Source organism: Haliotis rubra, unplaced genomic scaffold, assembly GCF_003918875.1.
Source record: "Haliotis rubra isolate DU_JTF1 unplaced genomic scaffold, ASM391887v1 Scf493, whole genome shotgun sequence".
Classification (NCBI taxonomy): Eukaryota; Metazoa; Mollusca; class Gastropoda; order Lepetellida; family Haliotidae; genus Haliotis; species Haliotis rubra.
The window spans coordinates 827985-842727 of record NW_025767183.1 but is presented as its reverse complement, the minus strand read 5'-3'; the positions used below and the strand labels follow the sequence as shown (position 1 = coordinate 842727).

Here is a 14743-nt window from a genome sequence, read left to right as displayed (position 1 = left end):
GGATACAAGGCTTTCTTTAGTGAGCACAAGGTAGGGTGTCTGCTTGTATAATATACTACATTCCTATGGACAATGTATTGTAGCCCACTCTTCATATGCTTTCCATTTTGGGCGGGGAGTAACACAACTGATTTTCTTCAAGATAGATTTGTAATTTCTCTTGTATGTTTCCTTGCAGGATATGTGTGAACCCCAGACCTAATATCTCGTTTCTATTAATGTTCTGACGTATACTGCGACAACTCATTATTTTCTTGAGTGTTGACAACTTTGTGCTCTCAGAAGTGATGACACATATATTTAACTTAAACATGTATTAAACTTACACATATGAAAAACTTACACATGTAAGGTACTGCGACAACCCATTATTTTCTTGTGTGTTGACAACTTTGTGCTGTCAGAAGTGATGACAGAGCACATACCTATAGACAGTTGCTGTCCAAGTAACACTACTTTCTATTCAATACAAACATACACATATATTTAACTTAAACATGTATTAAACTTACACATATGTTAAACTTACACATGTAAGGTACTGCGACAACTCATTATTTTCTTGTGTGTTGACAACTTTGTGCTGTCAGAAGTGATGACAGCACATACCTATAGACAGTTGCTGTCCAAGTAACACTACTTTCTATTCAATACAAACTTACACATATATTTAACTTAAACATGTATTAAACTTACACATATGTTAAACTTACACATGTAAGGTAATGCGACAACTCATTATTTTCTTGTGTGTTGACAACTTTGTGCTGTCAGAAGTGATAACAGAGCACATACCTATAGACAGTTGCTGTCCAAGTAACAATACTTTCTATTCAATACAAACTTCCACATATATTTAACTTACACATATATTTAACTTACACATATATTAAACTTGCACATATATTGAACAGAGGTTCGCAACATGTTCTATCATACTCGTATGTTATTCAGGATGACCAGTGTATGGTCGACTTTACATGCAAAAGTAAGGTATCGTTGAGGCCAAGTTTTGAATGCACACATCAAGACATCCAAGCAAGTGGGACACAATTGCGTTTTGTTATTGTATGTGAAGCCATACGTAGAAATGCAGATGCCAATTACTTGGTATAGGGACGTTGCATTGAACTAAGATAAAGGGGCTAAGTAGAACATGTTTCCTGTATCAACGTCGTCATTAAATTTGACCTATAGATCAGTGTATACAGTCACGCCTACAAAAGCGTGTTGTTTTAAGCTTGAATTGAATCACCGCTGACTTGGCCTCAGTCACTCAACCCGTCACCTCACTGTGAAATAAGCTCACACTAATCCAATCAAGAGGACATCTCTGGCTTCATTAAGAAACAGCTTATAAGCAAGCGAGCTCGGGAGATTGATCATTACATCCAGCGTTTATCTACTAGTTGCATTGATTTTTATTCTCCATTCCTCCAATACAAGTAGTATGTCTTCCCCGTGTTTTACAATGGCTCATATAGCCGAGGCTGATATCAGCTTTACTGACCTAAAGACCTTGCTCTTTGACAGCCCATGTGCCTGGAGAAACAGCGACTCCGAATCAAGTGACAGTGGTTTGGGATCGCCCGACTCATTATCAGAGGTTGGTAATCCTGCTCTTTAATAGTTGAATGCATTCTAGCTAGTTACTGGCATACATAAATCGATATCACAAATCCAAAACGATTCTGCCTATGTGTCTTTTCATCTTGTCTGGTACATTGTGTGCCTTTGCTGAATATTCATTTATTCTTTTTCAGTGTTCCTCTGATGGGAGCCCAGTTTCTTTGTGTGGATCCCTTGCCAGACGTTCACTTTTCCCCTCCCAAAAGGCAGCGCGAAGACTTGGATGATCAGGAAGATTCTCCAATCAAACGTTCAAGACAAGAGCTGATATCCTTGGATTGGGATTCCGATGAAGAAGAAGAGAGAACGCGATCTGCTGTGGAAAAGTTGCAAGCTGCTGACCAAAACCTTATTGGTGATGGCACAAGAGTACACACCCTTCCAACGGTAGAGACGAGAAACCACAGGGATTTGAAGACTGTTACTCCTTCAACGGTATGTGTGTCTCTGCTGTATATCATATTGCGATTCCTTAGAAACGCCCATACATCATACATTATCTAGAAGCAACAATGAATACATATGGAAGTTAAAATACACATAGTGTTAAGTGAATACATTTGGATGTCTTGGTGAGCGTCGAAACCATCTACCCCTTGTTCTTATGTTTTATCTTCTTGCATGTTTTCAGGTTCAGCTACTAATGAAAGGGCGCTTTCCCGAGATTAGCGAGTATCAGATCGTTGACTGCAGGTACCCCTACGAATTTGAGGGAGGACATATCCAAGGTGCCGCCAATATATACACAGACAAAGGCATTTCAGAGCTTATTAAACGCCCTGCTAGCCAACCGACAGTTTTGATTTTCCATTGTGAGTTCTCATCCGAAAGAGGTCCTAAAATGTAAGTTGTTTAGAAGTCATATTACATTACTTCTGTTATTGGATATACTATTTTTTCGCCTAATGTAAGCTCTTCAAACGTAAGATTTTCCGAGATATACCATATCGTCCCTCAGTCACCATAGACTTTATTCAAATGTTCATTGTTCTCTTTCTACAGGATGCGTCACTTGAGAAGCGAAGACAGACAAGCCAACAGTCACCGTTACCCAGAGCTGTATTATCCCGGGGTCTACCTTCTGCAATCTGGATACAAGGCTTTCTTTAGTGAGCACAAGGTAGGGTGTCTGCTTGTATAATATACTACATTCCTATGGACAATGTATTGTAGCCCACTCTTCATATGCTTTCCATTTTGTGCGGAGAGACTAACACAACTGATTTTCTTCAAGATAGATTTGTAATTTCTCTTGTATGTTTCCTTGCAGGATATGTGTGAACCCCAGACCTACGTTCCCATGCTGCACGCTGATCACGTGGACGATTTCTAGTTTCGGGCACGATCCAAGTTCGAGGGACAGCAGGCCAGAAAAGATGGGAAGAAGAGGCAAAGGATGAGTGTCAGAAGCATGTCTTCTCCATCTTTCGATCAACAATGACAGACTCTCATCTTATGGTTTGTCTGCAGTTTTAAACCGAGGTGTTGTGCTCTTTGCTGGATGTTATATTCTTACACGACTGGTGCAGCTGATATGTTTTCTTGTTGATTGTCACTCTTGTGATGTTGTTACAATGTTAGTATGTTACGATGTTTGGGACGATTCATTTATTGTTTTGAATGAAACAAATTGCAAAGCGACATTGTTATGCTATTAAAGTGGTTGTTGACGATTGTTACTGTTATAATAACTTACACGTTGATATGTAAGGTTTCTATTACTGCGACAACTCATTATTTTCTTGTGTGTTGACAACTTTGTTGCTGTCACTTTGTGTTGAAGTGATGACAGAGCACATACCTATAGACAGTTGCTGTCCAAGTAACACTACTTTCTATTCAATACAAACATACACATATATTTAACTTAAACATGTATTAAACTTACACATATGTTAAACTTACACATGTAAGGTACTGCGACAACTCATTATTTTCTTGTGTGTTGACAACTTTGTGCTGTCAGAAGTGATGACAGCACATACCTATAGACAGTTGCTGTCCAAGTAACACTACTTTCTATTCAATACAAACTTACACATATATTTAACTTAAATATCTATTAAACTTACACATATGTTAAACTTACACATGTAAGGTACTGCGACAACTCATTATTTTCTTGTGTGTTGACAACTTTGTGCTGTCAGAAGTGATGACAGCACATACCTATAGACAGTTGCTGTCCAAGTAACAATACTTTCTATTCAATACAAACTTACACATATATTTAATTTACACATATATTTAACTTACACATATATTAAACTTGCACATATATTGAACAGAGGTTCGCAACATGTTCTATCATACTCGCATGTTATTCAGGATGACCAGTGTATGGTCGACTTTACATGCAAAAGTAAGGTATCGTTGAGGCCAAGTTTTGAATGCACACATCAAGACATCCAAGCAAGTGGGACACAATTGCGTTTTGTTATTGTATGTGAAGCCATACGTAGAAATGCAGATGCCAATTACTTGGTATAGGGACGTTGCATTGAACTAAGATAAAAGGGGCTAAGTAGAACATGTTTCCTGTATCAACGTCGTCATTAAATTTGACCTATAGATCAGTGTATACAGTCACGCCTACAAAAGCGTGTTGTTTTAAGCTTGAATTGAATCACCGCTGACTTGGCCTCACTCACTCAACCCGTCACCTCACTGTGAAATAAGCTCACACTAATCCAATCAAGAGGACATCTCTGGCTTCATTAAGAAACAGCTTATAAGCAAGCGAGCTCGGGAGATTGATCATTACATCCAGCGTTTATCTACTAGTTGCATTGATTTTTATTCTCCATTCCTCCAATACAAGTAGTATGTCTTCCCCGTGTTTTACAATGGCTCATATATCCGAGGCTGATATCAGCTTTACTGACCTAAAGACCTTGCTCTTTGACAGCCCATGTGCCTGGAGAAACAGCGACTCCGAATCAAGTGACAGTGGTTTGGGATCGCCCGACTCATTATCAGAGGTTGGTAATCCTGCTCTTTAATAGTTGAATGCATTCTAGCTAGTTACTGGCATACATAAATCGATATCACAAATCCAAAACGATTCTGCCTATGTGTCTTTTCATCTTGTCTGGTACATTGTGTGCCTTTGCTGAATATTCATTTATTCTTTTTTCAGTGTTCCTCTGATGGGAGCCCAGTTTCTTTGTGTGGATCCCTTGCCAGACGTTCACTTTTCCCCCCTCCAAAAGGCAGCGCGAAGACTTGGATGATCAGGAAGATTCTCCAATCAAACGTTCAAGACAAGAGCTGATATCCTTGGATTGGGATTCCGATGAAGAAGAAGAGAGAACGCGATCTGCTGTGGAAAAGTTGCAAGCTGCTGACCAAAACCTTATTGGTGATGGCACAAGAGTACACACCCTTCCAACGGTAGAGACGAGAAACCACAGGGATTTGAAGACTGTTACTCCTTCAACGGTATGTGTGTCTCTGCTGTATATCATATTGCGATTCCTTAGAAACGCCCATACATCATACATTATCTAGAAGCAACAATGAATACATATGGAAGTTAAAATACACATAGTGTTAAGTGAATACATTTGGATGTCTTGGTGAGCGTCGAAACCATCTACCCCTTGTTCTTATGTTTTATCTTCTTGCATATTTTCAGGTTCAGCTACTAATGAAAGGGCGCTTTCCGAGATTAGCGAGTATCAGATCGTTGACTGCAGGTACCCCTACGAATTTGAGGGAGGACATATCCAAGGTGCCGCCAATATATACACAGAGAAAGGCATTTCAGAGCTTATTAAACGCCCTGCTAGCCAACCGACAGTTTTGATTTTCCATTGTGAGTTCTCATCCGAAAGAGGTCCTAAAATGTAAGTTGTTTAGAAGTCATATTACATTACTTCTGTTATTGGATATACTATTTTTCGCCTAATGTAAGCTCTTCAAACGTAAGATTTTCCGAGATATACGATATCGTCCCTCAGTCACCATAGACTTTATTCAAATGTTCATGTTCTCTTTCTACAGGATGCGTCACTTGAGAAGCGAAGACAGACAAGCCAACAGTCACCGTTACCCAGAGCTGTATTATCCCGAGGTCTACCTTCTGCAATCTGGATACAAGGCTTTCTTTAGTGAGCACAAGGTAGGGTGTCTGCTTGTATAATATACTACATTCCCATGGACAATGTATTGTAGCCCACTCTTCATATGCTTTCAATTTTGTGCAGAGACTAACACAACTGATTTTCTTCAAGATAGATTTGTAATTTCTCTTGTATGTTTCCTTGCAGGATATGTGTGAACCCCAGACCTACGTTCCCATGCTGCACGCTGATCACGTGGACGATTTGAAGAAGTTTCGGACACGATCCAAGTCGGGGACAGCAGGCCAGAAAAAGATGGGAAGAAGTAGGCAAAGGATGAGTGTCAGAAGCATGTCTTCTCCATCTTTCGATCAACAATGTCATACAGACTCTCATCTTATGGTTTGTCTGCAGTTTTAAACCGAGGTGTTGTGCTCTTTGCTGGATGTTATATTCTTACACGACTGGTGCAGCTGATATGTTTTCTTGTTGATTGTCACTCTTGTGATGTTGTTACAATGTTAGTATGTTACGATGTTTGGGACGATTCATGTATTGTTTTGAATGAAACAAATTGCAAAGCGACATTGTTATTCTTCTGCTCATGCATTTGTATATCAAGTGGTTGTTGACGATTGTTACTGTTATAATACCATTTTCAAAGAATGTTACCCTTATGAATGGCGTTGATATTTATGGCTAGTTTTCAATAAAACAAATTGCAAGACTATTTCGTTTCTATTAATGTTCTGACGTATACTGCGACAACTCATTATTTTCTTGTGTGTTGACAACTTTGTGCTGTCAGAAGTGATGACAGAGCACATACCTATACACAGTTGCTGTCCAAGTAACAATACTTTCTATTCAATACAAACTTACACATATATTTAACTTACACATATATTTAACTTACACATATATTAAACTTGCACATATATTGAACAGAGGTTCGCAACATGTTCTATCATACTCGTATGTTATTCAGGATGACCAGTGTATGGTCGACTTTACATGCAAAAGTAAGGTATCGTTGAGGCCAAGTTTTGAATGCACACATCAAGACATCCAAGCAAGTGGGACACAATTGCGTTTTGTTATTGTATGTGAAGCCATACGTAGAAATGCAGATGCCAATTACTTGGTATAGGGACGTTGCATTGAACTAAGATAAAAGGGGCTAAGTAGAACATGTTTCCTGTATCAACGTCGTCATTAAATTTGACCTATAGATCAGTGTATACAGTCACGCCTACAAAAGCGTGTTGTTTTAAGCTTGAATTGAATCACCGCTGACTTGGCCTCAGTCACTCAACCCGTCACCTCACTGTGAAATAAGCTCACACTAATCCAATCAAGAGGACATCTCTGGCTTCATTAAGAAACAGCTTATAAGCAAGCGAGCTCGGGAGATTGATCATTACATCCAGCGTTTATCTACTAGTTGCATTGATTTTTATTCTCCATTCCTCCAATACAAGTAGTATGTCTTCCCGTGTTTTACAATGGCTCATATATCCGAGGCTGATATCAGCTTTACTGACCTAAAGACCTTGCTCTTTGACAGCCCATGTGCCTGGAGAAACAGCGACTCCGAATCAAGTGACAGTGGTTTGGGATCGCCCGACTCATTATCAGAGGTTGGTAATCCTGCTCTTTAATAGTTGAATGCATTCTAGCTAGTTACTGGCATACATAAATCGATATCACAAATCCAAAACGATTCTGCCTATGTGTCTTTTCATCTTGTCTGGTACATTGTGTGCCTTTGCTGAATATTCATTTATTCTTTTTCAGTGTTCCTCTGATGGGAGCCCAGTTTCTTTGTGTGGATCCCTTGCCAGACGTTCACTTTTCCCCTCCAAAAGGCAGCGCGAAGACTTGGATGATCAGGAAGATTCTCCAATCAAACGTTCAAGACAAGAGCTGATATCCTTGGATTGGGATTCCGATGAAGAAGAAGAGAGAACGCGATCTGCTGTGGAAAAGTTGCAAGCTGCTGACCAAAACCTTATTGGTGATGGCACAAGAGTACACACCCTTCCAACGGTAGAGACGAGAAACCACAGGGATTTGAAGACTGTTACTCCTTCAACGGTATGTGTGTCTCTGCTGTATATCATATTGCGATTCCTTAGAAACGCCCATACATCATACATTATCTAGAAGCAACAATGAATACATATGGAAGTTAAAATACACATAGTGTTAAGTGAATACATTTGGATGTCTTGGTGAGCGTCGAAACCATCTACCCCTTGTTCTTATGTTTTATCTTCTTGCATATTTTCAGGTTCAGCTACTAATGAAAGGGCGCTTTCCCGAGATTAGCGAGTATCAGATCGTTGACTGCAGGTACCCCTACGAATTTGAGGGAGGACATATCCAAGGTGCCGCCAATATATACACAGAGAAAGGCATTTCAGAGCTTATTAAACGCCCTGCTAGCCAACCGACAGTTTTGATTTTCCATTGTGAGTTCTCATCCGAAAGAGGTCCTAAAATGTAAGTTGTTTAGAAGTCATATTACATTACTTCTGTTATTGGATATACTATTTTTCGCCTAATGTAAGCTCTTCAAACGTAAGATTTTCCGAGATATACGATATCGTCCCTCAGTCACCATAGACTTTATTCAAATGTTCATGTTCTCTTTCTACAGGATGCGTCACTTGAGAAGCGAAGACAGACAAGCCAACAGTCACCGTTACCCAGAGCTGTATTATCCCGAGGTCTACCTTCTGCAATCTGGATACAAGGCTTTCTTTAGTGAGCACAAGGTAGGGTGTCTGCTTGTATAATATACTACATTCCCATGGACAATGTATTGTAGCCCACTCTTCATATGCTTTCAATTTTGTGCAGAGACTAACACAACTGATTTTCTTCAAGATAGATTTGTAATTTCTCTTGTATGTTTCCTTGCAGGATATGTGTGAACCCCAGACCTACGTTCCCATGCTGCACGCTGATCACGTGGACGATTTGAAGAAGTTTCGGACACGATCCAAGTCGGGGACAGCAGGCCAGAAAAAGATGGGAAGAAGTAGGCAAAGGATGAGTGTCAGAAGCATGTCTTCTCCATCTTTCGATCAACAATGTCATACAGACTCTCATCTTATGGTTTGTCTGCAGTTTTAAACCGAGGTGTTGTGCTCTTTGCTGGATGTTATATTCTTACACGACTGGTGCAGCTGATATGTTTTCTTGTTGATTGTCACTCTTGTGATGTTGTTACAATGTTAGTATGTTACGATGTTTGGGACGATTCATGTATTGTTTTGAATGAAACAAATTGCAAAGCGACATTGTTATTCTTCTGCTCATGCATTTGTATATCAAGTGGTTGTTGACGATTGTTACTGTTATAATACCATTTTCAAAGAATGTTACCCTTATGAATGGCGTTGATATTTATGGCTAGTTTTCAATAAAACAAATTGCAAGACTATTTCGTTTCTATTAATGTTCTGACGTATACTGCGACAACTCATTATTTTCTTGTGTGTTGACAACTTTGTGCTGTCAGAAGTGATGACAGAGCACATACCTATAGACAGTTGCTGTCCAAGTAACACTACTTTCTATTCAATACAAACTTACACATATATTTAACTTACACATATATTTAACTTAAACATGTGTTAAACTTACACATATGTTAAACTTACACAAGTAAGGTACTGCAACAACTCATTATTTTCTTGTGTGTTGACAACTTTGTGCTGTCAGAAGTGATGACAGCACATACCTATAGACAGTTGCTGTCCAAGAAACACTACTTTCTATTCAATACAAACTTACACATATATTTAACTTAAACATGTATTAAACTTACACATATGTTAAACTTACACATGTAAGGTACTGCGACAACTCATTATTTTCTTGTGTGTTGACAACTTTTTGTGCTGTCAGCAAGTGATGAGTTGCTGTCCAAGTAACACACATACCTATAGACAGTTGCTGTCAAAGTAACACTACTTTCTATTCAATACAAACTTACACATATATTTAACTTAAACTGTGTATTAAACTTACACATATGTTAAACGTACACATATGTTACACATAAACTTACACACATGTAAGGTAATGCGACTGCTCATTATTTTCTTTGTGTGTTGACAACTTTGTGCTGTCAGAGTGATAACAGAGCACATACCTATAGACAGTTGCTGTCCAAGTAACACTGCTTTCTATTCAATACAAACTTACACATATATTAAACTCACACATATTTTTAACTTACACATATATTTAACTTACACATGTAAGGTAATGCGACAACTCATTATTTTCTTGTGTGTTGACAACTTTGTGCTGTCAGAAGTGATAACAGCACATACCTATACACAGTTGCTGTCCAAGTAACACTACTTTCTATTCAATACAAACTTACACATATATTTAACATAAACATGTATTAAATTAAAACTTACACATATGTTAAACTTACACATGTAAGGTACTGCGATAACTCATTATTTTCTTGTGTGTTGACAACTTTGTGCTGTCAGAAGTGATGACAGCACATACCTATAGACAGTTGCTGTCCAAGTAACACTACTTTCTATTCAATACAAACTTCCACATATATTTAACTTAAACATGTATTAAACTTACACATATGTTAAACTTACACATGTAAGGTACTGCGACAACTCATTATTTTCTTGTGTGTTGACAACTTTGTGCTGTCAGAAGTGATGACAGAGCACATACCTATAGACAGTTGCTGTCCAAGTAACAATACTTTCTATTCAATACAAACTTACACATATATTTAACTTACACATATATTAAACTTGCACATATATTGAACAGAGGTTCGCAACAAGTTCTATCATACTCGCATATTAGTTCTCATCCGAAAGAGTTCCTAAAATGTAAGTTGTTTAGCAGTCATATTACATTACTTCTGTTATTGGATATACTATTTTTTCGCCTAATGTAAGCTCTTTAAACGTAAGATTTTCCGAGATATACCATATCGTCCCTCAGTCACCATAGACTTTATTCAAATGTTCATGTTCTCTTTCTACAGGATGCGTCACTTGAGAAGCGAAGACAGACAAAGCCAACAGTCACCGTTACATAGAGCTGTATTATCCCGAGGTCTACCTTCTGCAATCTGGATACAAGGCTTTCTTTAGTGAGCACAAGGTAGGGGTGTCTGCTTGTATAATATACTACATTCCCATGGACAATGTATTGTAGCCCACTCTTCATATGCTTTCCATTTTGGGCGGAGACTAGCACAACTGATTTTCTTCAAGATAGATTTGTAATTTCTCTTGTATGTTTCCTTGCAGGATATGTGTGAACCCCAGACCTACGTTCCTATGCTGCACGCTGATCACGTGGACGATTTGAAGAAGTTTCGGGCACGATCCAAGTCGGGGACAGCAGGCCAGAAAAAGATGGGAAGAAGTAGGCAAAGGATGAGTGTCAGAAGCATGTCTTCTCCATCTTTCGATCAACAATGTCATACAGACTCTCATCTTATGGTTTGTCTGCAGTTTTAAACCGAGGTGTTGTGCTCTTTGCTGGATGTTATATTCTTACACGACTGGTGCAGCTGATATGTTTTCTTGTTGATTGTCACTCTTGTGATGTTGTTACAATGTTAGTATGTTACGATGTTTGGGACGATTCATGTATTGTTTTGAATGAAACAAATTGCAAAGCAACATTGTTATTCTCCTGCTCATGCATTTGTATATCAAGTGGTTGTTGACGATTGTTACTGTTATAATACCATTTTCAAAGAATGTTACCCTTATGTATGGCGTTGATATTTATGGCCAGTTTTCAATAAAACAAATTGCAAGACTATTTCGTTTCTATTAATGTTCTGACGTATACTGCGACAACTCATTATTTTCTTGTGTGTTGACAACTTTGTGCTGTCAGAAGTGATGACAGAGCACATACCTATAGACAGTTGCTGTCCAAGTAACACTACTTTCTATTCAATACAAACTTACACATATATTTAACTTACACATATATTTAACTTAAACATGTATTAAACTTACACATATGTTAAACTTACACATGTAAGGTACTGCGACAACTCATTATTTTCTTGTGTGTTGACAACTTTGTGCTGTCAGAAGTGATGACAGCACATACCTATAGACAGTTGCTGTCCAAGAAACACTACTTTCTATTCAATACAAACTTACACATATATTTAACTTAAACATGTATTAAACTTACACATATGTTAAACTTACACATGTAAGGTACTGCGACAACTCATTATTTTCTTGTGTGTTGACAACTTTGTGCTGTCAGAAGTGATGACAGCACATACCTATAGACAGTTGCTGTCCAAGTAACACTACTTTCTATTCAATACAAACTTACACATATATTTAACTTAAACATGTATTAAACTTACACATATGTTAAACGTACACATATGTTAAACTTACACATGTAAGGTAATGCGACAACTCATTATTTTCTTGTGTGTTGACAACTTTGTGCTGTCAGAAGTGATAACAGAGCACATACCTATAGACAGTTGCTGTCCAAGTAACACTGCTTTCTATTCAATACAAACTTACACATATATTTAACTCACACATATTTTTAACTTACACATATTTAACTTACACATGTAAGGTACTGCGACAACTCATTATTTTCTTGTGTGTTGACAACTTTGTGCTGTCAGAAGTGATAACAGCACATACCTATAGACAGTTGCTGTCCAAGTAACACTACTTTCTATTCAATACAAACTTACACATATATTTAACTTAAACATGTATTAAACTTACACATATGTTAAACTTACACATGTAAGGTACTGCGATAACTCATTATTTTCTTGTGTGTTGACAACTTTGTGCTGTCAGAAGTGATGACAGCACATACCTATCTACAGTTGCTGTCCAAGTAACACTACTTTCTATTCAATACAAACTTCAACATATATTTAACTTAAACATGTATTAAACTTACACATATGTTAAACTTACACATGTAAGGGTACTGCGACAACTCATTATTTTCTTGTGTGTTGACAACTTTGTGCTGTCAGAAGTGATGACAGAGCACATACCTATAGACAGTTGCTGTCCAAGTAACACTACTTTCTATTCAATACAAACTTACACATATATTTAACTTACACATATATTAAACTTGCACATATTGAACAGAGGTTCGCAACAAGTTCTATCATACTCGCATATTAGTTCTCATCCGAAAGAGTTCCTAAAATGTAAGTTGTTTAGCAGTCATATTACATTACTTCTGTTATTGGATATACTATTTTTCGCCTAATGTAAGCTCTTCAAACGTAAGATTTTCCGAGATATACCATATCGTCCCTCAGTCACCATAGACTTTATTCAAATGTTCATGTTCTCTTTCTACAGGATGCGTCACTTGAGAAGCGAAGACAGACAAGCCAACAGTCACCGTTACACAGAGCTGTATTATCCAGAGGTCTACCTTCTGCAATCTGGATACAAGGCTTTCTTTAGTGAGCACAAGGTAGGGTGTCTGCTTGTATAATATACTACATTCCTATGGACAATGTATTGTAGCCCACTCTTCATATGCTTTCAATTTTGGGCGGAGACTAGCACAACTGATTTTCTTCAAGATAGATTTGTAATTTCTCTTGTATGTTTCCTTGCAGGATATGTGTGAACCCCAGACCTACGTTCCTATGCTGCACGCTGATCACGTGGACGATTTGAAGAAGTTTCGGGCACGATCCAAGTCGGGGACAGCAGGCCAGAAAAAGATGGGAAGAAGTAGGCAAAGGATGAGTGTCAGAAGCATGTCTTCTCCATCTTTCGATCAACAATGTCATACAGACTCTCATCTTATGGTTTGTCTGCAGTTTTAAACCGAGGTGTTGTGCTCTTTGCTGGATGTTATATTCTTACACGACTGGTGCAGCTGATATGTTTTCTTGTTGATTGTCACTCTTGTGATGTTGTTACAATGTTAGTATGTTACGATGTTTGGGACGATTCATGTATTGTTTTGAATGAAACAAATTGCAAAGCAACATTGTTATTCTCCTGCTCATGCATTTGTATATCAAGTGGTTGTTGACGATTGTTACTGTTATAATACCATTTTCAAAGAATGTTACCCTTATGTATGGCGTTGATATTGATGGCCAGTTTTCAATAAAACAAATTGCAAGACTATTTCGTTTCTATTAATGTTCTGACGTATACTGCGACAACTCATTATTTTCTTGTGTGTTGACAACTTTGTGCTGTCAGAAGTGATGACAGAGCACATACCTATAGACAGTTGCTGTCAAAGTAACACTACTTTCTATTCAATACAAACTTACACATATATTTAACTTACACATATATTTAACTTAGACATGTTACACTTGCACATGTCAGGTACTATGCGACAACTCATTATTTTCTTGTGTGTTGACAACTTTGTGCTGTCAGAGTGATAACAGAGCACATACCTATAGACAGTTGCTGTCAAGTAACACTGCTTTCTATTCAATACAAACTTACACATATATTAAACTCACACATATTTTTAACTTACACATATATTTAACTTACACATGTAAGGTAATGCGACAACTCATTATTTTCTTGTGTGTTGACAACTTTGTGCTGTCAGAAGTGATAACAGCACATACCTATACACAGTTGCTGTCCAAGTAAGACTACTTTCTATTCAATACAAACTTACACATATATTTAACTTAAACATGTATTAAACTTACACATATGTTAAACTTACACATGTAAGGTACTGCGACAACTCATTATTTTCTTGTGTGTTGACAACTTTGTGCTGTCAGAAGTGATGACAGCACATACCTATAGACAGTTGCTGTCCAAGTAACACTACTTTCTATTCAATACAATCTTCCACATATATTTAACTTAAACATGTATTAAACTTACACATATGTTAAACTTACACATGTAAGTTACTGCGACAACTCATTATTTTCTTGTGTGTTGACAACTTTGTGCTGTCAGAAGTGATGACAGAGCACATACCTATACACAGTTGCTGTCCAAGTAACA

The 14743-nt window shown here is 37.7% G+C and overlaps 1 protein-coding gene across 1 annotated transcript; it reads left to right on the top strand.

Annotated features, from left to right (window-relative positions):
* Positions 1-7198: 7198 nt before the first annotated feature.
* Positions 7199-8202, top strand: LOC124291505 (M-phase inducer phosphatase 1-like). Its single transcript, XM_046728490.1, has 3 exons — positions 7199-7333; positions 7491-7790; positions 7987-8202. Exons 1-3 carry the CDS (start codon positions 7199-7201, stop codon positions 8200-8202), a joined length of 651 nt encoding a protein of 216 aa, XP_046584446.1.
* The last annotated feature ends 6541 nt before the right edge of the window (positions 8203-14743 follow it).